This window comes from Trachemys scripta, chromosome 2, assembly GCF_013100865.1.
Source record: "Trachemys scripta elegans isolate TJP31775 chromosome 2, CAS_Tse_1.0, whole genome shotgun sequence".
Classification (NCBI taxonomy): domain Eukaryota; kingdom Metazoa; phylum Chordata; order Testudines; family Emydidae; genus Trachemys; species Trachemys scripta.
This window is the reverse complement of record NC_048299.1, coordinates 223,454,223-223,475,709: the sequence shown is the minus strand read 5'-3', so window position 1 is coordinate 223,475,709 and position 21,487 is coordinate 223,454,223. Positions and strand designations below refer to the sequence as shown.

Genomic DNA, 21,487 nt, shown 5'->3' with positions numbered 1-21,487 from the left:
TAAATGTTTTTAAACATACACATGTACAGTTTTTATGAAATACTTGTGACATTCTATGTCGTTGAATTGCAGCAGCAAAAAAGCCCACAGAATGCAGACAAAGTTGGTAAAGTTTAATCACTAGACTCTGAATAAATAGTTCTACAAACTACCTTTTAGTTTATAAGCCATTTGACAGCATTGGTTATTTTTTAAACCATTTTTATTTAAACTTTTGTTTTCCTCTTATTCCCAATATAAGTTTTTCACTACCATTCCCTGGGTACATTTTAATAGTTGTGGGGGTGTGAGCATTGTCACCTACTTAGTATTTACAGCAGCATGAGTATGGTGCTTTGCTTTTCTTCTCTGGGTCATCTTATCTTTAGAAGTCACAGCTTTGAGAAGCCACCAGTCTAGTGATATGCTAAGTCTGAGAAACTTAATGTGCAATATCGTTTAATTTCGAGTTGGCTTATTCGTAGGAGTAGCAATTTCATAAAACATCAACTTTCATATACATTTTGCAGTAGCAATACTCTAAAACTTATTAAATTTGTTTACATTTTCCCAAAAAAATCCCAACTTTATGATGAAATAGGAACAAGCTCTGTTTTCAGAATGGGGTCTTTATTCTTCACTAGTGGTAACGTGTGTTCCAGGGCCATATGTGGCAATAAACTGTAACAGTTGCTGATAGCACTGCATCAGATAAACATCTCTTTGCTGCAGAGAGTTTTCATCAATGAGGTCAAATGGAAACACTGCATTTGGAGCCACACAAAATACAGAGGCACCTACACAAAAAAGAATTGAATTGAAAATGTTATGTTAATAGATTCCATACGTTCCTGGAAAATCCTCTTGGCCAACTGTTCTGCTTCATCTTAGTATTTGAAAGGATGACTTATGAAATGAACATTAACCACATCTTATAAAGTAATATTTCTACCTCATTCTCAAATTTTCTCTCTCTATTTTTAAAAAAAAAAATACTCCTGGGGATTTGGTATTGGATAGGAGATTTACACTTCTGGTTTGAATTTGGTTCAGCTCAACAGCAATCTGTCTTGAAATTCCAAGAGGCAGGTAAGATACTCCTCCATTAAGCTCTTGCACGTGTAGGTTCTGACACTCAGATCCTTTAATGAGTTCTACTGACAGAGGGATCTGCAGGGAGCTCATTGCAGGATCAGGGCTCATGACAGGAAATTCCCAGGTGAGAAGGAATTTTTCCTAACCTTATAATATATCAGATCTTGTTTGTGTGGTTTAAAAAAAAAAAAAAACAACTTGGGATTATCACCCTCTACTGTTAAATCAATTTTTCTTCTCTATATTAATAAGAGATAAGTCTAAAATGGTTGGTGCTTATTGCCTTTGAAATGTAATGCTATGCCATAAATTTGAATTAATCAATATTAAGCTCCTGCCATATTAATGGATCTACCAAAGAATCTAGATACCAGTCTTCTAATAAGGAAATGAGTATGAGGAAAGCTGTAAATGTCCAAGAAGCCAGGTACAGCCAAAATAATTCTTGCTTCTCAGAGTGGTGTTTTGCTCTTTAGCATTCTGTCCCTATCAAGTCAACTTTGCTACTTTACTCTTAGCATGGAAATGGTGCTTTAACTAAGAAAACACAGATATTTATATCCAAATTTGGGATGCCTTAATTCAAACTTGATTGCATCTTTGATCTAGTTTAATTGTGTTTATATTGGGTAATTTTTAACATTAAATATAAAGTATCTACACATTTAGACCTAATACTCGACTAACAAATGACCAGTCAGTTAAAACATAATTATTTTTACCATGTTTTAAAGTGAGAGATGATTCAAATAACAAAACAGCAATCAATACATCTTCCTCGAGTACTTTCTTCCTTAAACTCAGTTTAGTGTGTGCTTTAGACAATGAAACCCTAAAAGACAAAAACGCCAGGGTCTCGGAAAAGTATATTACATAAAATACATGTGTATGCACTGACTACATAAAAAGCTAACTATAGTGGCAGTCAGTAGCACCCCTATAGTTTATTTTCCATACCATACCCAAATTTTATAGATTTAAATACACTGGGGGGGGGTACTCAAATGATTTCAAGTGAGCTAAGTTACATACTGTTTGTTCTATCACAGCCAAATATGTACACAACTATTTTGTGCATCACTTGTCCCACAATAGTCTGAGAATAAATGTTATACAACTCCCTCATGAAACTAGTAGGGGACTATAATTATTGCATTGCTCAAGCACTAAGGAATTCAGGATACTGCAACAATCAACTCAATTTCTTTATTTTTGTAATTTGTTTCAGTGCTAATTATTTTAATGGTGAGGTTTGGCTTTTAAATAGCCATTATTTTTCATGCCTGGCAAATGAGCAAATAAGTTTATTCAAATAGAGATTTCTGGAGATATTCCAAGATAAATTCAGGAACTCTGACCATCCTACAACTATAAATACTATGTAAACTACTGTACAGGACCTAGACCGGGGGGCAAACTATAGCCCAGGGGCTACAACCAGCCCTTCAGATGTTTTAATCTGGCTCTTGCTGGGGAGCAGGGTCCGGGGCTTACCTGGTTCCACGCGTTTCCTGGAAGCAGTGACATGTCCCACCTCTGGCTCCTACACTTGGGGCAGGAGCAGCATGCGGAGCCCCCTGGCTGCCCCTAAGTGCCACCTGTGCAACTCCCATTGGCCGGGGTTCCTGGCCAATGGGAGCTGCAGGTGCGGCACCTGTGGATGGGGCAGTGTGTGGAGCTGCCTGGCTGTGCCTCCGCTTAGGAGCTGGAGGGGGGACACATCGCTGCTTCTGCAATTTGCTTGAGCTAAGTGCCACTGGAGCCTGCACCTGTGAGCCCCTCCTGCACCCTTGCCCTAATCCCCCTTCTGCCCTCTGAGCCCCTCGGTCCCAGCCCAGAGCACTCTCCTCCTCCCAAACCCCTCATCCAGCCCCATCCCAGAGCCCACGCCCCCAGCTGGAGCCCTCACCCAACCCAACCCCCTGCCCCAGTCCAGAGCCCCCTCCCATACCCTGAACTTCTCATTTCTAGCCCCACCTCAGAGCCCTCACCCCCTTCCACATCCCAACCCCCAATTTTGTGAGCATTCATGGCCTGCTGTACAATTTCCATACTCAGATGTGGCCCCCTGCCCTAGACTGAAAACTTGAAGGATCCTGTATCCAAAGATCTCCATGTTTTTATTTAATAACTTAAAAAAAAGCCTCAACTCTCAAGTAGGCAAGCACTAGTACCATTTTTACAGATGAAGAATTTGAGGCATGAAGAAGTTAAGCAATTTAATTAGGAAAATTAAAACGTACAGGATTTTCAGTGCAGATGTTGATAGTTTTGATCCATGAATAGAATCTGTTCTGACTCTGCGACTTGCTAGGTAGTAGCCGTGAATGAGTCTTTCTGCTTCTGAACTGAGTTCTACTTGCAAATTCTTAGCAAATACAATAAGCTAAAAACAGCATAAATTTTAAATATTTAAGGACTACTGTTGAAAACTTACACCCAAAGCTCATTTTGCTATTCATAACATCAGTTGCATAGTATTAATATATCTAGACAATATTTTCCATATTAACACAATTTTTAGAAAGGATTATGACCATTTATACAGCAATATGGCTATGTCTCAGGTGTAGAAACAAGTAATTTGTTCACTAATCTAGTAAATTTAAACAAATATGCTAGAAACTCCCTCAATCATTTTAAATAAATATTCTCTAGTGTACTGAAATAAACATGCACTATACTAATATAGTCTAATCTTGTCCACACTGCATACTGGAGATCTACTTTTTAAAAAATTACATTTACCAACACTATTGCTTCAAAAACTAAGCAAACAAATGGAGTTTAATAATTTGGCTCTTAAAAGGAGTATATAAATTACTTCAAATGTGTACAAAACACATTAATTTTAGTATGAGAAGGGTTTAGAACGCTGAACATAAGAGTTTTGTTACTGTCAATGCTCAAATTTGCATGCTATCCTTATTTTTAATCTATACATGTATTTTAGGACATTAGTTGTGCATGTTTAGTTTGTTAACCTATAATTATGAAACTCTGGGCCAAAATCAGTTGTGGTGGCTGGGGGTGAGGTCACTGGAAATGAACTTGCTTGTACCAGATCTGAATTTGGATGATGTTTCAGGGTTAAACTTCTAAAACCCAATTTCTATCCCTTTGAATGCAAATAATAGTTAATCAAAAATTGATTTAAAAATAGTTCCCCATATTATTGGTCACTATCTTGGGATACCTGTTGCAGATTTCGTTGCACTGGACAGTCAGATTACCTCTAGTTTAAATTTTAAGTACTAGCTGTCAGCCAGACAGTGGCCGGTTGAACTTATTTACTAAGCATCTGCTATCACTAGAATCTCTGACTGAACAACAAAGGAGCTGTGTACCTCCTGATGGCAGTGGTAGCCAGTGATGTCAGTAGTGTTTAAAAATTAGTGTAGAACTCCCAAAAAGCAACCTGATACATAGAAGATACAAAATGAAGTTGCTTGTCAGCATATCCATTACTTTTTGAAAGATGCTATTTTTCCTGCTAATAGACATTTTCTTACTGTGATTTAGGGTGAAATCAGATTAATTGCAATTAAAGTTTTACGTTTTGAAGTGCCTTGAGTGGTGGAGGAACATGAATATTGTATTAGTATCAAATGTGCATCAGGTCACTATGGAGTTGGACCATGTTCAATTCAATAAGTATATTGTCCATCCTGCACAATTAGGCTGCTGTGAATTTTAATAAGTCAGCCTTTTTTGTTTTCCATTTTTAAAAAAGTATTAAATGATCACTAGTGTTTTGCTTATACTCCACTAATATATACCTGCATTCTCCTTCCTGGAAGAGGTACACACATCCCTGTGCCCTCAGAAAGTGGTTCTTCTGGAAATAACATGATTAAATCTTTTGTTGTAGTATTAAGTCCTGAGGTGGTGGTTTGTGGAACAGATACAAAGAAGGTGTTATCCCCACTAGATAAATTTTCAGAAAACACCCACTAACTTATAGATGGGAAAATTGATTTTATCAGTGAAAATAATGGCAAAACTCATTGACTTCAGTGAGACCACAAGGGGGCATGGAATAGTAAGTGAATATCTGCATGGCTGGAAGTATACAAGTCATCTCAGGAAAATCACATCATGCCAAGTAATAGAGTTAAATTATAAAATACAATTTTGTTCTGAACTACAGCTAGTTACCTCTTCATAATCTTGTGTTCTGAACTGCTGGGAGATGGTATAAGGTACTTCTTCTGCATCAATGGCTTTTTTCATGATGTGATCCAAAAGAGGAAGAGCTCGTTGGCAAGAAAATTCATTGCAGTGTATCAAAAGCCCAAAAGCATCTATAAGGTTAGCTGCTATTGATCTCAAGTCCTAAACAGAATAAAACCCAAAGCAATATGACTGAAAAGCTCAACTGCTTATTTTTCAAATAGAAAAAAATCAATTTACTTCTGAGTATACTGTACAGAAAATGACAGGCTCTAGCCCTCTCTGATAGGTGTGCAAGTGCAAAGGTATTTTGAGTGAAATTACTATTGTGGGGGGAAAATAGGGTAGTCCAATGTCACACATGCGCACACTCTACAATCCTGTTTGTTCAGAGGCTGTAGGAGCAACATAAAACCCTTGAATAAACAAAGGCTTCATGTTTAGAAAAGCTGGTCTGTTTTTAGAGGATATGGGCTTTAAAGTGACTTCACTGTGGCTTGGGTGGAGATGTCACCTCTTTGTGTTGGTCTCCATTGTTTTACATGTAGAATTGTCTACATCTCCAGACTTGTTACATAACTTTGCCATAACAAAGTATATGTCTTACCAATTTGCCAATTAGAGTATTATCCTTTTGTACATATGTTTTGGATGACAAATCCTCATCTACAAAAGTCCAGAAACTGGTCTGAATTGGAAGGATAACTTGCTGGTCAACATCTTCTCCATACTTCTTTCCAGGAATAAATACTGTAGTGGTTCTGCTCTCCAGCACTATCAGGTCAAACAATACATGTTACTTAAATTAAACTACTGTAATGTAACATTAAATCTCCAATCCTAGTTATAGGGTCTGAGGATAATTCCAATTACATACTGCACTTAGTTTTTATGGAAAAGTAAGGATCTCTTCAAAGTAACTGATGCAAAAATGTAAAAGTAATCATAATGCATTTAGTGCAGGGGGGTGGAGAAAATGCTTATGCATCCAAGAACCTTTGTGCTCTCCAGCTAAAGATTTTCATATCCCTGTGGAAAGAATATGCCATCTAGTCCTCTTTGCAAAAACTTTCACTTACATAAAACCAATTCAGTTAGCTAGGTGTATACAACACCATGTAACGCTGCAGTCTATTGGTAAACTAACTTGGGCTAAGATGCCACCCTTGGTCTGTACGTAAATTAAAACATAGAGAGGGTTATGTTGTTTTGCTTTGTTTAAACTACTATAGCTGTGATACAGACAAAGGAGTGCTCCATCTTCAAAAACAGGCTCTCTCTCTAAAACTTGCCATGCCATGCTAAAATGTGCTTGCATGAACTCCTAAATATAATTTGAGTGCTCTCCATTGCCAGGACTTGTATCCTGCATAAGCTAGTTTTCTATAATTTAAGTAGTTAATGTAGTAGGTACCTCTTCTGCCCTAGTAAGTCTGTGATCCTATCATGCCTTGCTTTAAGCTCCATTCATGTAAAAATCTCACTACTCTTCCCCAGTACTGTTAATATCCACTCACTTTTCTCCCTATCTGTGGCATATATGAGGTTTTCTGATGACAGAGAAGGTGATTTTCTCAGCAATTAGTGAGAAATTATAACATCCCTGTCAAGAGTGCATGAGAGTAGGGTTGCAGTTAGGCTTTAAAGGCCCCTGGACAAATTGTAGAAACTAGCTTCCTCGAGGTCTGGTGGTCCCATCTCTCCTAGTGTCTAGCCCTGGCTCTACTTGTCTCTCCTCTAGCACTGATTTCTCCCCTCTTCTGATTGCTCAGTGTATGCAAAGTGGCTTTGTACTGGTTACCTGACTGCAGAAGTTCAAGTTTATCCTTTTTATGTGACAACAAATCTCCTATGAAGCAGATACCACCTTTGGCCAGCAGAGCACTGCACGCCTGAATGCTAGCAGTTCCAGTTCCATGCTTATCTTTGGACACAGTAGGAAAAATGTCATTAGATGCTGGGTGCCGTATGCCACGGGCTACAAGACAAACACTGTAATTCAAAAGCCTAGGATAAAAATAATTGTCAGCAATTTGCAACACATGCAAAAAATGTAGTTACAATTAGTTTTTGTAAAAGGAAAATAATTTATTTATAAAATCGGTATTAAAAGCACACACATTGGAACTTCATTTGAATAAGGTAGAGCATTTTAAAATCATTTTATAGGAGTATAAAATATTTCTGAATACTAAGATAAAACCCGGGGTTTCTTATACACAACCACAAAAGGGGCAGTATTTGAAATGGTTGCTCCTATTTATCTTTAATAGTTTCCTTCTAGTAGCATTAACTATATGAAGAAGCATAACTTCCAGCTGTATTCTAATTTAATATTCTTAAATTGGTCTAGCATACAAGGCAAAATTCTGAATTGGGTCAGAGGAGAGATTGAATTATCTTCCCACATTGCTAGTGCCTGATTCTGCCCCATTGAAGGCAACAGAAGTTTTACCATTGACTTTAAAGAGTGCAGGATCAAGCCTCTACTAACCATTTTGCCACATGTATGGTGACCGGGGACAGGTGTGTGGATTTACACAATAGTGGACCCAAAGACTCTGAGGCATGGGTGCAGGGCCCTCCCCTACTGAGCTGTGTTCTAGGGCATGCAGAGTGGTCAGCCCAAACGTTATCTCCCACATGCAGTGGAACCACATTGATTCCATTGCTCATGCTTGCAAATGGTGGAGGTGGGCTTTGTCCCAGTATTAATAAATGACATGGTGTGATAACATGTATATGTATCAGAGGGGTAGCCGTGTTAGTCTGAATCTGTAAAAAGCAACAGAGGGTCCTGTGGCACCTTTGAAACTAACAGAAGTACTGGGAGCATAAGCTTTCGTGGGTAAGAACCTCACTTCTTCAGATGCAAGTAATGGAAATCTCCAGAGGCAGGCATATATCAGTGTGGAGATAACGAGGTTAGTTCAATCAGGGAGGGTGAGGTGCTCTGCTAGCAGTTGAGGTGTGAACACCAAGGGAGGAGAAACTGTTTCTGTAGTTGGATAGCCATTCACAGTCTTTGTTTAATCCTGATCTGATGGTGTCAAATTTGCAAATGAACTGGAGCTCAGCAGTTTCTCTTTGGAGTCTGGTCCTGAAGTTTTTTTGCTGTAAGATGGCAACCTTTACATATGCTATTGTGTGGCCAGGGAGGTTGAAGTGTTCTCCTACAGGTTTTTGTATATTGCCATTCCTGATGTCTGACTTGTGTCCATTTATCCTCTTGCGTAGTGACTGTCCAGTTTGGCCAATGTACATAGCAGAGGGGCATTGCTGGCATATGATGGCATATATAACATTGGTGGACGTGCAGGTGAATGAGCCGGTGATGTTGTAGCTGATCTGGTTAGGTCCAGTGATGGTGTTGCTGGTGTAGATATGTGGGCAGAGTTGGCATCGAGGTTTGTTGCATGGGTTGGTTCCTGGGTTAGAGTTGTTATGGTGCGGTGTGTGGTTGCTGGTGAGAATATGCTTAAGGTTGGCAGGTTGTCTGTGGGATGATGTATATGTATATGATGCAGGATGCCACCATCTTGACAGTCTAATGGCATCCAAGCCAGGCAAAACTCAGCATACTAAAGCATGAGACACAGGAGAGGCTGAGAAGAAGGATGGTCCAGTGGTTAGAGTATTGGTTGGAGACCCAGGTTCAAATTCGTGCTCTGCCAAAAATTTCCTGTGTGACTTTGGACAAGTCACTTAACACCCTGATTTTTAAAGGTATTTAGGCACCTAAATAAGTTTAGCAGTTTAGTTCTTAGTCTCTTTGTGCCTCAATTCTCCAACTGCAAAATGGGGATAATAGTACTTCCTTACCTCACAGGAGTGTTGTGAGGATTAAAGGCATTTAAATATTGGGCGATGCTTAGATATTACAATAAAGGGGATCTATAAGTATCTGAGATGAGATTTGTAAGGTACTTTGTATTATATATATATTTTTGTAAGTTACTGTAAATAGTAAAGGCCTGAGGGAGAGATTGAGGTGTGGGCTCTGGCCAGACAGCCTTTACTTCAGGCAGCTCCTGGCCAGTGGCGCAGCGGTGCTAAGACACAGCTCTGCTCTGCACAGCTCCTGGGAGCAGGCACCATGTCTGGACCCAAGGCCAGCCAGCTCTGCACGGTGCGCACTGCCCGCACCTGAAGGTGCTGCCCCCACAGCTCCTATTGGCCGCAGTTCCCTGCCAATGGGAGCTGTGGAGGCGGCGCTTGGGGCGGGGGAAGCATATGGCGCTTCCCTGATCACATCTGCTCCCAGGGGCTGCAGGGATATGCCCGTCGCATCCAGGAGCCACATGGAGTCAGGGCAGGCAGGGAGCCTGCCTTAGCCCTGCCGACCAGGTCAGCGCTGCTGATTGGAGCTGCCAGGGTCCCTTTTCGACCGGCTGTTCTGGTCAAAAACTGGACACCTGGCAACCCTAGTCCAAACAACACAGTGATAAAAATACCAGCAGCCATTTGGACCTTGTTAATCACTGATGGAGCTGAACTGGAGGTCACAACAGTGTGACACTTTTGACAAAATAGCTAGTTTAGAAAAAACTAAAGTGCTATATCAGAGTGATTTAAAGCTTGAGAGGGGCAAATCTTTGCTTTTATAGCCACAGACTGTAGTCCTTTCAATAGCAACTTCAGAAGGACTATAGTTAGGCCTCTGCTAAACAGGGAGGAGTTAGAAATTCGGCAAGTTAATTAGAAGATTGATCATTAAATGCTTTACTCGTTAAAAGCAAAGCCTTAAATTTCACCATAGACATAAGCAGCAGGTCAGTTAATGCCACTAGATCGCACATGCCCCACGTGACCATCACATAGTTTGCTTCCCTCTCAGCAGTATAATAATGAAGACCTTGCACACAAATGACAAAGGAAAGGAGAGTTCAGAAATCAAAAATGTAAAACCTTTATTAAAAAAAAAAGTTATTTTGCTGAGTAAAACCCCAGGATACACTTTAAAGTGTGAACTCTGTTTTCCTTTTGAGAAAATATCAAACCTCTCTATATAAAAATTTGGCAAATCTTTTATTTAAAGTCAAATATACTTGTAAAAAAAATACAGGTGTCAATTTACCTATCTGCTATTAGGGTGTCACTGGTCACAATCAAAAGATCCAGGTAATCTGCTGTCTCTCTCTCTCTGTCACATGTCTGGACTAGACTCAACAGTATGGACAGTTTAAGAGTATTGTAAGTGCCTGGTGGGACAACTTGAGAAGCAAAGATGTTGGCAAGTATGGCTGTAAACCTCCAACATGAACTTGAAGTCAAGGAGAGCAGATACTTAAAATTCTCACTGATACCAGAAGTACCTAATATAAACACAGGATATCTTAATCAACACTTTTAAACAGAGCAATTCATGTAATTAAAACAAATCAGCATTAGGTAGATCCTATTATCAGAAAAAAATAATTAAAAACAAGGTATGTTTGGAATTTATTTTAGCGTAACAAAAATTCAGACTGTGAACAGCTTAAAATGTTAGTTTTACTATTATTAAACAGGTAAAGGACACTGTGTCCACTAATACATACTGAGTAAGAGTGCGAGTACATGAATTGAAATTGTATGGCCATCTAAGATACAATCTAAATATACCTGTGACAGACTGACAATATTTGCATCATCCTGGACAAACTTTATGGAATTAAGGTAAACTTTATTGAATTAAGTTAAATCTTACTGAGTTAGGATTGATACCTTTGGGGGCCATTGTATTAAAAATGCAATTCTGTATGTATTATTGTGGAGTTGTATGTAACTCCTCTAGGAGGAGGGAGAGGTAATGTAATTCCTTCAGTTATTAGCCCCTGTGAAGCTACCCTCTGGTAAGTTCCTCATATAGTAGTTCAAACTGGATTCTCCAGGGACCAACAGAAAAAGAAAAGATTTTTGGTTAAATAGCCTGGTTTTAAACAGGCTCAGTGCCTTCTTCCAGATCCAGTAAACAGACAGGCCCCAATCCTTAGGGGAGGATTGGAAGGACGCAGCCTACTGAAGCCCCATAAGACTGTGTGCTTGTTCTGAGCTAAAGCTGTGATGAACTTGAAACCACAAGGAAACCCCTTTGGTGAGGTATTGAAGGACTGCCTCTGCCAGAGAGCATGTTAGGGATGAAGTGACCTCTAGTAAGCTTATTAGAATGCATATAGGTTCTTTTATTGTTTTCTCTGTAATGCTTTTTATCTTAATAAAATAGACTTACTTAGAAAGAACTGTGTGGTAACTTACAACGGTGAGCAGTCACACTGTTAACCATCTCTGAAGAGAAAGCAAGCAGATGTGCTTGGGCAGCCTGTCTCTGATGGGAATAACACAGTGAAGGCAGAGGACTGTGCAGCCTGGAAATACTCATTAGAAGGTAGTGAGACAAAGGTCTCCAACCAAGAAAAGCCACAGCTGGAGACTGGAAGCCTGAGGCAAAATCCAATTGCAGTTGCCATTGGTCTGAACTGAAACAATACCCTCTAATGAAAAGCCGAGCTTAGAAATAAGATGATAATGGAAAAGCACATCAATAAATAATGTTCTGCACTTTCCTAAATAGAGAAGTGGACAATAGTATTGTGTGTGTTTCTTGGGAGACAGCAATATCATGGCAAAAAACCAACTGGGACAAGCCCATACTCAAGATTACTGGAGTGAAAGTACCAAAGTGGCTTCCAAACCTGGATCCTCATGTACTAGCAGACTGCACTAACTGCCAAGCCTTTGATCTAATAAAAATATCTATTTTTAGTAATTTTAATTTACTATACAGTTGTCTTACCTTCTGGACTACAGAGCTGTATACTGTTGACTTCTATACAGACTGTAACTTGTGAGCAGTTTTGTATGCAAGCCGGAATTCCTATAAACCTATACCTGTTTCCTATTTTCATTTTGTTTGACAATTCATCTAGAAAAAATAAATATACATGGAAATATAGGGATTTATTAGAAAATCCAAAACTTTAAGATTATAAAGTATTTTTATATGTTAAACTAGTGGTTCAGATTAGAAAATATAATTTAGGGGAAGCAGCACACACAACAGTTTGATTCAATGCAGCCTTAAAGAATGGAAATAGAACTATGCATGTAGACAATTTATAACATTTTAGGGCAGCAGGTGAGGGAAGTGAGTGGGACGAGCCACTGGATGATTTTCTGTTGAGAAAATGGATAATGCAGTTAGTTTTGAATTGAAACACAAAGGAGAATATTTGTACTCTCAGATCTCTGCTCTGAGATTTGCAGTGTTCTCATGATCATTTATTATCAAGTAAATGTGATGGCAAAATTCCTTAGTAAAGAATATTAGAAAGACAAGGTTGGTGAGGTAATATCTTTTATTGGATCAACTTATGTTGGTGAGAGAGACAAGCTTTCAAGCTTAAATAGAACGCTTCTTCAGAAGCAAGGACCTAGAATAAATAGATTAAAAAAATGCAAAAACATACTTGGAAATCTTCAAATTTCTGTTCATGCCATTCAAAACCTGTACTGTTTTTGGTAAGGTTTGTAATGTAAGTTACGTGCAACCTAGTATGGGCCTGAGCTGTGAGATGCTATGTCCTGCCAGTCCCCACTGAAGCCGATGGAAATTGAGGGCACACATTACCTCACAGGATTCAGCCCAAAGGCTTTACTTTGTAATAATACACATACAACATCACTATTTAGTTGTGTTGCTTGTTATTTTGGAGTAAATGGGGGAAAAGGGTTACAATACTGCAAAAATATTTTGTCATAAAACAAGGTTAGTTTTTTGGAGCCTGTAGTTGAATTTTCACATTCCAAATACTGTATTGTTTGCAATGGAAGTTAGAAACCTCAGAAGCCAGAGATCATGAAAAAATAGGGAAAATGGCTAGATTGAGGAAGGATGTTACAAAAAATGTTAAGCCACTGCAAAACAATATAACCAGAGGAAGGAGGAAGAAACAAGTTACACAGAAAGTGAGATAATGCTGAACTGGCCAAGACATTTTAATTAAGTAACTAGGGCCCTACCAAATTCGCAGTTCATTTTGGTCAATTTCATGGTCCAAGGATAGCAAACTTCATGATTTCAGCTATTTAAATCTGAAATTTCATGGTGTTGTAATTGTAGGGGTCCTGACCCAAAAAGGAGTTGTGGGGGGGTCGCAAGGTTATTGTAAGGGGGGGGGTTGCGATACTGCTACCCTTACTTTTGCGCTGCTGCAGACAGTGGTGCAACCTTCAGAGCTGGGTTCCCAGCCAACAGCCGCCGCTCTCCATCTGTCCAGCTCTGAAGGAAGAGCTGCCGCCAGCAGCAGCAGCACAGAAGTAAGGATGACATGGTATGGCATTTGCTACCCTTACTTCTGCGCTGCTACTGGTGGAGCACTGCCTTCAGAGCTTGGCACCCAGCCAACAACCACCACTCTCCGCCCACCAAGCTCTGAAGGCAGCACAGAAGTAAGGGTGGCAATTCCACAATCTCCCCTAAAATAACCTTGTGACCCTCCCCCCCGGTCAGGACCCCCAATTTGAGAAACTCTGGTCTCCCCTGTAAAATCAGTATAGTATAGGATAAAAGCACACAAAAGACCAGATCTCATGATCCGTGATGTGTTTTTCATGGCCATGAATTAGGTAGGGCCCTATAAATAACACATCAAAATAAATATGAATGAACCAATGTTTTGACATGTGTTGTCTTTAACTGCCTGGCTTACCACACGGGATTCCTTTTCAAATAAAAATGACATAATCAACTAAATATAAACTATCAGTATTTTCACCATTTTGTCCAGAGAAATGAATATATCAGGAAACTGTAAGGATTTGTTCCAACTAAAAAGCCATTTTACAGAATACCATTCATTTCAAAAACATTTCTGTTTAAATAGATCGATCTCATTCAGTTTTATCATTATATTAGGATAGATGAATACACAGCCTACTCACCTCTTAGGAAAACTGTAAAAGACTGAATCCTGAAATGTGGTTTGTTGTTGGAATATCCTTGGAAAGCACTCAGAGCTTTTGCATCTATCATTTCAACTAGCTGTTTATCTTACAAAATAAACAAGTGTAGAATGTTATATTTCTTAAGAGTGGTACTTTACTCTTTAAAGAATAAACTAAGTAAATAAAAATGTATCAAAAGTAGAAAGATAATTTAGAACTAAAAATAAAACTACATAATTCTTACCACCAAGTACTCTAAATTTCATGTCTTCTCGCAGTGGTGAAGCACATAAACTGCATACAAAATCATTCCTCACTGTTGCAGACTCTGTAGCTCCAGGGATATGCACTCTTATATAATTAAACCCTAATAGAAAGCATTACATAGACTATACAGCCAAATATTTCTTCACATTTAGTCATAATAATTTGTAATGGACTTTACTTAAAATATATAATTGGTTTTAAATGCAGTTTATTTCAGTTTACTATATGGTAACAAGTATAAGCTCTGAAAACTTCCTGGCTCTTTAAAAATGGCACACAGCCTTCATTTTAATCCCCCAACCAGAGTGGTAGAGTGAGTAAAGCATTGAATTGAGAATCAGGAGTTCTCAAGTGTCGAATTTTTCTGTTCTTAAGATGAACAGCTTTATTGAATGTTCTGTGTTTCTCTCATGACTTGGGAGTCTGTCCCCCTGCCACCAAATAAAAATCAACAATTATGGTGTACTGGCCCTCCGAGCCACATACAACAATCACAGAAGTTTGAGAGCTGGGGCACACCTGCTGGGAGCTGGGACTCAGAGCTTCAACCCCACTCCTGTTGAAGCCCCAAGCCCCGGCAGGTGTGTCCTGCAGGGCTGATGCCCTGAGACCCCTCTCCCCGCTGGACAGAAGCCCCTACCCCCGCCCACCCCACTGCACGGCAGAGGTCCCAAGCAGCCCCCTCCCAGTCTGGTAGGCGGAGAATGGAGAGGGGGGTTTGCGAGCCACATTTAATGGTAAAAGAGCCGCATGTGGCTCATGAGCCACAATTTGGCCACCCCTGGGTTGTAGTTTTACCACTGGATGGCAGAATTGCTTATTACAGATTCTTAACCTCATCGTGTTATCCTGGTTTTGTGAGAAGCAGTCAGAGAGATATGTCCCTATGTGCTCCATTCAAAACTACATGAGGTCTCTGTGTTTATTATTATAAATATGTCTTCTTGATTAAAAACATAATTACAATGTGTTCTAAAATGAATATTCTAACATTGGGAATTAGCTTCTCTTTTATACCTTCACAGTCACTATGATTGTGAAAAACAATTTTAGGGGTTAATCCTGCAAAAGCTTTAGCACCAGAGTAATTTTATGCAGGGGAGAATAGTCTCATAGAAATCAAAGAAGTTATTAAAGTTAACAAGTTCTAGACTGCTGTGAAGGAATCAATCCTAATCTAGTCCTGCTGTATAGGTAGGAGTCTGACACTGACCAGGTCTTCACTAGAAACTTTTGCTGGTATAAGAACATTGGTTAGGGTATGAGTCTTTACAACAGTTTTATACAGGCAAAAACCCCTAGTGTACATAGTTTACCAGCAAAAATGTCCGTTAATTAGTAGAGCTTATTTTGTTCAGGGAACTGTTATAAGCTATATCGGCAAAAGAACTTGCCGGTATAAGATGTCTCTACTTAGGGGATGTGTGTGGGGGGGAGTTTGCTGGTATACAGGCAACGCTTTGTAGTGTAAATCTGGACACTGACTTCAGAATAAATCAGAAAGTTGTGATGTTCTCACTACATCAAAATGCATCCTGGATATGCAGTTCCCTTGAGTAAATTACATACAAATCTATACAGGAAAATGCCAAGTTTGTCTAGATTTTAATGTAAATAATGAGTTCGAGTTAATGGGCTAATCAGTCAGAGAATCTTTTGAGTCTAGAACTTTCCTCATTTTACATTTTTTTTCTTACCTTCAGAAAATGGACAGGTTTCCTCAGAACAAAGGAATCTTGCTCCTTGTGTGTATTTCGTTACAGTTCCCATTGCAATCACTATTCCCTCTGACATATAAAATCTCTGAGACATGTAATCAAGTGGAAACTCACAAAGGCTGAGAACATAACTTGGCAGAGGAGGCAAGTGTGTTGGTTTCAACACTATATTAATCTCATGAGAGAAAAAGGGTTGCATTAAGACAAAAATCTTTTTTATTTGAAATGTTTAGTATAAATGACAAATGCTCATGTACAAAACCCAATGTGGTCCACAGTTACAAAAACATATTCCAGGGACGTGCCAAATAAGGTGAAAATAGCTCATAGTCACATATATCCACCTTCTCATACCCAGAGTATGCATGGGTAAGAAGTTCCAACTATTTTTTTTTTAGATTGATAGGACTGTTGAATGAAAGTGAAAATTAAAACTGAAAAATTAACACCAAAAAGATTGCTAAATACAACTTAATATTGTTTGAAAATTACTTTATTTTTATGTAAGCTGGTAAAAAGTTTAAACTCACCTGGGCCTCTGTCTGTAATTGTTCAATTAATGACAGTGTTTTAATAGCTATGAAACAGACCTGTAATTAAAAAATAAAATGATTTGGCAAAGAAAAATTTGGTTTAAAACATTGAATACATTTCTGCCTCTGTAAACATACAAATTCACTTACCGACTGAAAAATTTGTGCAGCTTTCATGGGTTTGTGTAGAATCTGATTGCCAAGAGCTGCATCCAACTCAGCAATATCAGAAGGATTTATCGAAATAATGAATCGATAAACAGCATAACTTTGCTTTGAGTCTGTAAGAGCAGAGAGTCAATATGCAAGTGTCTCAGAGCACAAAATATAGAAATAAGGTATATTTTTCTTTAAACTAACTTTGTTTGGTCTGTCAATATTAATAGAAGGTTTACTGAACAAACAGTACCATTATATCGTTTGCAATCGTCCACAAATTTCTGAAGGCCACCACTCCTATCAAGGTAAATAAGGGCAACCTCTTTCATTCTCAGAAGATCTGGTCTCATCTTCCAATGAAGCTCTATGCTTTCTTTTATCAAAATGTTAGAATATATTAATATAAATCATAGGTGGTAGAATTAGAGTCAGAGCTCAAGAATGCTGTAATAATAAAATAAGTAAGGATAAAACATATATAATAAAGACATCATATCTGTCAAAAGTGAAACCAGGTGCCAAGAAACTAAGCAAAGACAAATATTGCCTTCTATAACATTACAAACAATGTAACTTTCAGAAATATTTTTGTCTGACTTCCCCTTCAAAATGGAAAATCCCTTGCTCACAAAGAAATACAGTATTATGTTGTTACTGTAATTTTTCTAATAATAATGTTCCAGTATTTTGCGACAATGAACTATTTTGTGACTTTTAGAACTTGGAGACCCAGAAAAGTGTCCCATTCTTTAACAAAAATTCTAAGGTTTTTGTGTAGTATAGAGTTATACCCACCATAGGAAAAAAAAATCACACAATATTTCTGTGCATTAACTAGATGATGCCTTATGGGGAAGGGCAGTACAACCAGTCAGTCACAAGTTTTTACACAGAGTGAAATTGCATTACATAGATTAACATTTAGATTAATGTTGTCATTTCCTTTATGTTTTCTAATTTAGGCCCTGATCTGTGCAGACGCTTATGCTAGTTTTAATTTGAGTAAAACCAATGGAAGTACTCATATGCATAAAGTTAAGTATATGCATAAGTGTTTTCAGGACTGGGATCATATTTTGTAAGCTCTTTGGGGTAGGCTGATTGCACTTTTATTTGTTTGGTCTATATTGTACATTAGGCACATCAATGTTGTTATACAAACACAATAAGTAATAAAAAATCATATATGTTGTCTCTTACTTTAAATTCTCCTTTCTCCAAGTATCCAGGTCCACAGATTCTTCATTGGATTTTCATGTCCCCTGCAAACTTAAGGAGGCGGAACCAGACCAGTCAGTCATCACGGACCTGGAGTTAAGCTCTGCACCAGAAGTGCCTATTTCCTATTCTCCTCTGCATCCAGATCCACAGATCCCACAGTGTGATTTTCACAGGATGCAGCACAATCAGGAAAAGTTACTTAGTCTAAACACTCATAAATATTTACAATTTTTTAATTTAAAAAAATATATTTTTACTAAGACCTTACACATGTACACCTTCCAGCTAAATGTGGTTTAGATTGAAGATTGTTAGTTCAGTTTGTACGTCTGTCTAGTTTGCTTCCTTCTAGATCTCATCTCCACAGAAATTCATTGTGATGGAATTCACCCCTGGGTTCAAACCTCACACACTATTATAATAATCTTTGTACAAGGAATGCCTTGTGAGGTCTCATTAGAAAACTCGTAATTTGATGATCAGTGATATCATGGTAAAATGTGTGTGGCAGCTTTATGCATTAAGTTATACATTTCCTCTGTTTGATGTTAAAAATACATGTGCAGACTCACATATCACCAAACTGGTCAAACAGACCTGTTTTGAACAAAGTATATGCTTGTCTTAATTGGCATTAACACAGTAAACAGTCATCAACCAGAAAAGGGGAAAGGAGAAAACAAAGGGAGCTCACACAGGTGAAAAAGCCCAGCAGGGAACAGCCTTCCTCCAGTAGACTGCCTGTCTCCTGGTTCTCAGCTGGAAATGCTTTTCAAAGAGGGACTAAAACACTATAAAAAGGCAGGGCAAACACCCCAAGCCACCCCTCTCTTCCCTGCCTACTGTATTCTCTGCACCTTAGAAGGCAATGACAACAACTGTTGGATGTTAGGGGCAGTGCTCTGACCTGAAGAGTTTGGTCAGTGATGCTGCTGAAAGCATGTGTTGAGAAACTATGCTTGAATCTAATATAGTTTGTTAAATTAGGCATTAGAAAGTGTTTTATCTTTATTTTTCTTGTAATAATTTCTGATTTTTATGCCTCATTATTGGTACTCACTTAAAATATATCTCTTTGTAGTTAATAAACTTGGTTTATCTAATCCACTGAGTTTATATGAAAATTTCTGGGTAACTCTATTTAAGGTAGTAAACCGTTGTATTCCCTTAAAGGAATAAGAGATTTAATATATTTGGACTGTCCAGGAGAGAGCTTGGCAGTACAAGACATACATTTCTGGGGGGAAATTTAGGAGTTGGGAGTTTGTTGGGATCACCCTGCAGCATAACCAAGACTGGTGAGAGCCAGGGTGTGACCCAGTTACACAAATACATCTGGGTGCGACCTTCCTGCTGGTGGCTGTTTCTGAGCAGGCCAGGTTGGAGGAGGCATTGCAAGGCACTCCAGGTTACAGGGCAGGGATGACAAAGCCGCCCAACAAGTCTGGATAGCACCCGGGTATATCACATTCACCCTGTGCAGATAGCCAACACAAGACACCACTTAAGTCTTCAAAAATAGCTCTGGCCATCCACTGCAATTGAGGAAGCAGAACTGGTGGGCTTTTCAGGGGGGCAGAGCTTACTCAAGGAAGATCTGTAGTATTTGTGGACCTAACTGCATTTTCCCTTCACACTGAGATAACTGGATGTTTATGGAGAGCTGTCTGTAAGCTGGGATAAGGCAAAACTATATATTGTGTGTGTCTTGTGGGCCTGTGCAGGGGAATATGAAGTAAGGGCCTGAAGTGTTAATATGAAAAACTGTAACCGCAACGTGAGGAAAGATTCCATTAGAGTATTCTCTAACTCCTGGGAATTGCTCCCACATGACCTGCAGCTGCTTTGATAAATGCTGCTCTGTTCCTTAAAACCTCAAGGAAAATTGAACACATTCCATTAAATTCAAGCCATGCACATCCAATTTAACCACAGCCGGACAGTAACCATGCACAGACAAATCCAGCTACCCAGAGTTTCTTTCCCCCACCCCACTGACGCTACACTGCTGCAGAGAGAAGAAAATATGGGACTACCGCAGTTTAAAATACTGTTCATGTTGTTCCTAGACATACTTTGAACACTAGCTGGATACCCTGGCATGCTGAACTGTCCAGCCAGCGACACCCCCCCACAATTATCCTCCCTGCTGGCACCACTACCCCCCTTACCTGCTGGCACCTCTACACCCTCCCCACTATCTCCCCACCTACACATCACCACTGGCATCACTACACCCCCGCATTGACGCACTACTCCATCTTACCTGCTAGCACCTCTACACCACCACTGACTCACTACCTCCCTTACCTGCTGGCACCATTACGCCCGTGCCCACAGACCCACTACCCTCCCTCGCTAGCTGGCACCTCTACACTCCCCCCACAGACCCACTACCCCCCATACCTGCTGGCACCATTGCCCCCCTTCCCCTACACTGACACACAGCCGCACCTTACCCGCTGGCACCGCTACACCCCCACCCCACACACTGGCACCCCTGCTACAGCGCTGCCGTGGTACTTGCACAGCAAGCAGGTCAGGGGGAGGGGCGAGAGCTCCCACCGGGGAGGCGGGGGCAGGCGAGGGGCTGGAAGGGGGCTTCTTCGGGCGCAGCCTCTGGCGGACCGGGGAGGACCCCTGCACCCCTCCCCCCGGCCGCTCACCCACAGACAGGCGTGGGCCTGAGGCGCCTGCCGCCTCCCTGAGCTGAGCTGGGCTGCACGAAGGTGGGAGAAGCGGGTCGGAGTCCGGGCACAACAGCGGCCCCAAGCGGCCGACGGGCGTCGTTGCACATGAAAAGTTCCTGGCCGGCGGGTGTCGGGGGAGAGGGCCTGAGCCCAGCCTGCCTCCCTGCTCGCGCCCCTCACCACACCCGGGCACCTGCTGATCCAGCACAAGACAGCCCCCTTCAGCGTGGGGCCGGCCTGCCTGCCGCAGAGCACCTATGCTGATGTGCCCCCCCGCCCCACGCAGAAAGGCGCCTGCTCTGATAAGTTCCCCACACACCATGATGGGGAGTTGCCCCCACACTGATGCGCCTTCCTCCCCTCCCCCCTACAGCGGAATACGTACTAACGCAGCCCAACGTGCGCCAGCCTAAAACCCTAATTCCTCCCAGTGCAGGATGCCGCCCGCCCATCCAAGGCACTCCCACCCAGGCCCAAGATTGATGCATCTACAGAGCCACATCGGCTGTGACCCCCCCCCAGGCTGTTCAGTCCCCCAACGTAGAGGCCCCCCCCATTACCCACAGACAGGGCTTAAATTCTCATAGAGCATTTCCTGAGCCCCCTATGCCTCCTCCACCCCCACATGCTATGAAAACTATGGGGGGGGGGGGACTTGAAAATATTTATCAGCGCTCCACTCGGGCCAGCTTCCGCTGAATTTAAGCCCTGCCCACAGAGGTATTCC

The 21,487-nt window shown here is 40.4% G+C and overlaps 1 protein-coding gene across 6 annotated transcripts; it reads right to left on the bottom strand.

Annotated features, from left to right (window-relative positions):
* Window positions 1–184: 184 nt before the first annotated feature.
* MCMDC2 (minichromosome maintenance domain containing 2) lies at window positions 185–21,007 on the bottom strand. Of its 6 annotated transcripts, none has more exons than XM_034763035.1 (16): window positions 20,737–21,007; window positions 18,050–18,118; window positions 17,100–17,293; window positions 16,841–16,971; window positions 16,688–16,747; window positions 16,137–16,332; window positions 14,417–14,539; window positions 14,170–14,277; window positions 12,023–12,151; window positions 10,325–10,562; window positions 7,049–7,254; window positions 5,855–6,021; window positions 5,233–5,409; window positions 3,318–3,460; window positions 1,797–1,906; window positions 185–776 (listed from the first exon to the last, which is right to left on the bottom strand). In XM_034763035.1, exons 3-16 carry the CDS (start codon window positions 17,197–17,199, stop codon window positions 610–612), a joined length of 2,055 nt encoding a protein of 684 aa, XP_034618926.1. In that variant the 5' UTR covers window positions 17,200–17,293; window positions 18,050–18,118; window positions 20,737–21,007; the 3' UTR covers window positions 185–609. The 6 variants fall into 6 exon arrangements, 5 of the variants coding, with proteins under 5 accessions (XP_034618926.1, XP_034618928.1, XP_034618927.1 ...); XM_034763037.1 differs by having other exon boundaries at window positions 17,100–17,222; XM_034763036.1 differs by lacking the exon at window positions 20,737–21,007 and adding an exon at window positions 18,765–20,194.
* Window positions 21,008–21,487: the final 480 nt, after the last annotated feature.

Coding starts and splice junctions, on each gene's coding strand:
- MCMDC2 (XM_034763035.1), bottom strand. CDS start 17,199: ATGAGACCAGATCTTCTGAGAATGAAAGAGGTTGCCCTTATTTACCTT. Junction 14,540..16,136: donor AACCTGTCCATTTTCTGAAG/GTAAGAAAAAAA, acceptor GCTTTCTATTAG/GGTTTAATTATATAAGAGTG. Junction 1,907..3,317: donor ACATCTGCACTGAAAATCCT/GTACGTTTTAAT, acceptor TTTGTCTTTTAG/GGTTTCATTGTCTAAAGCAC.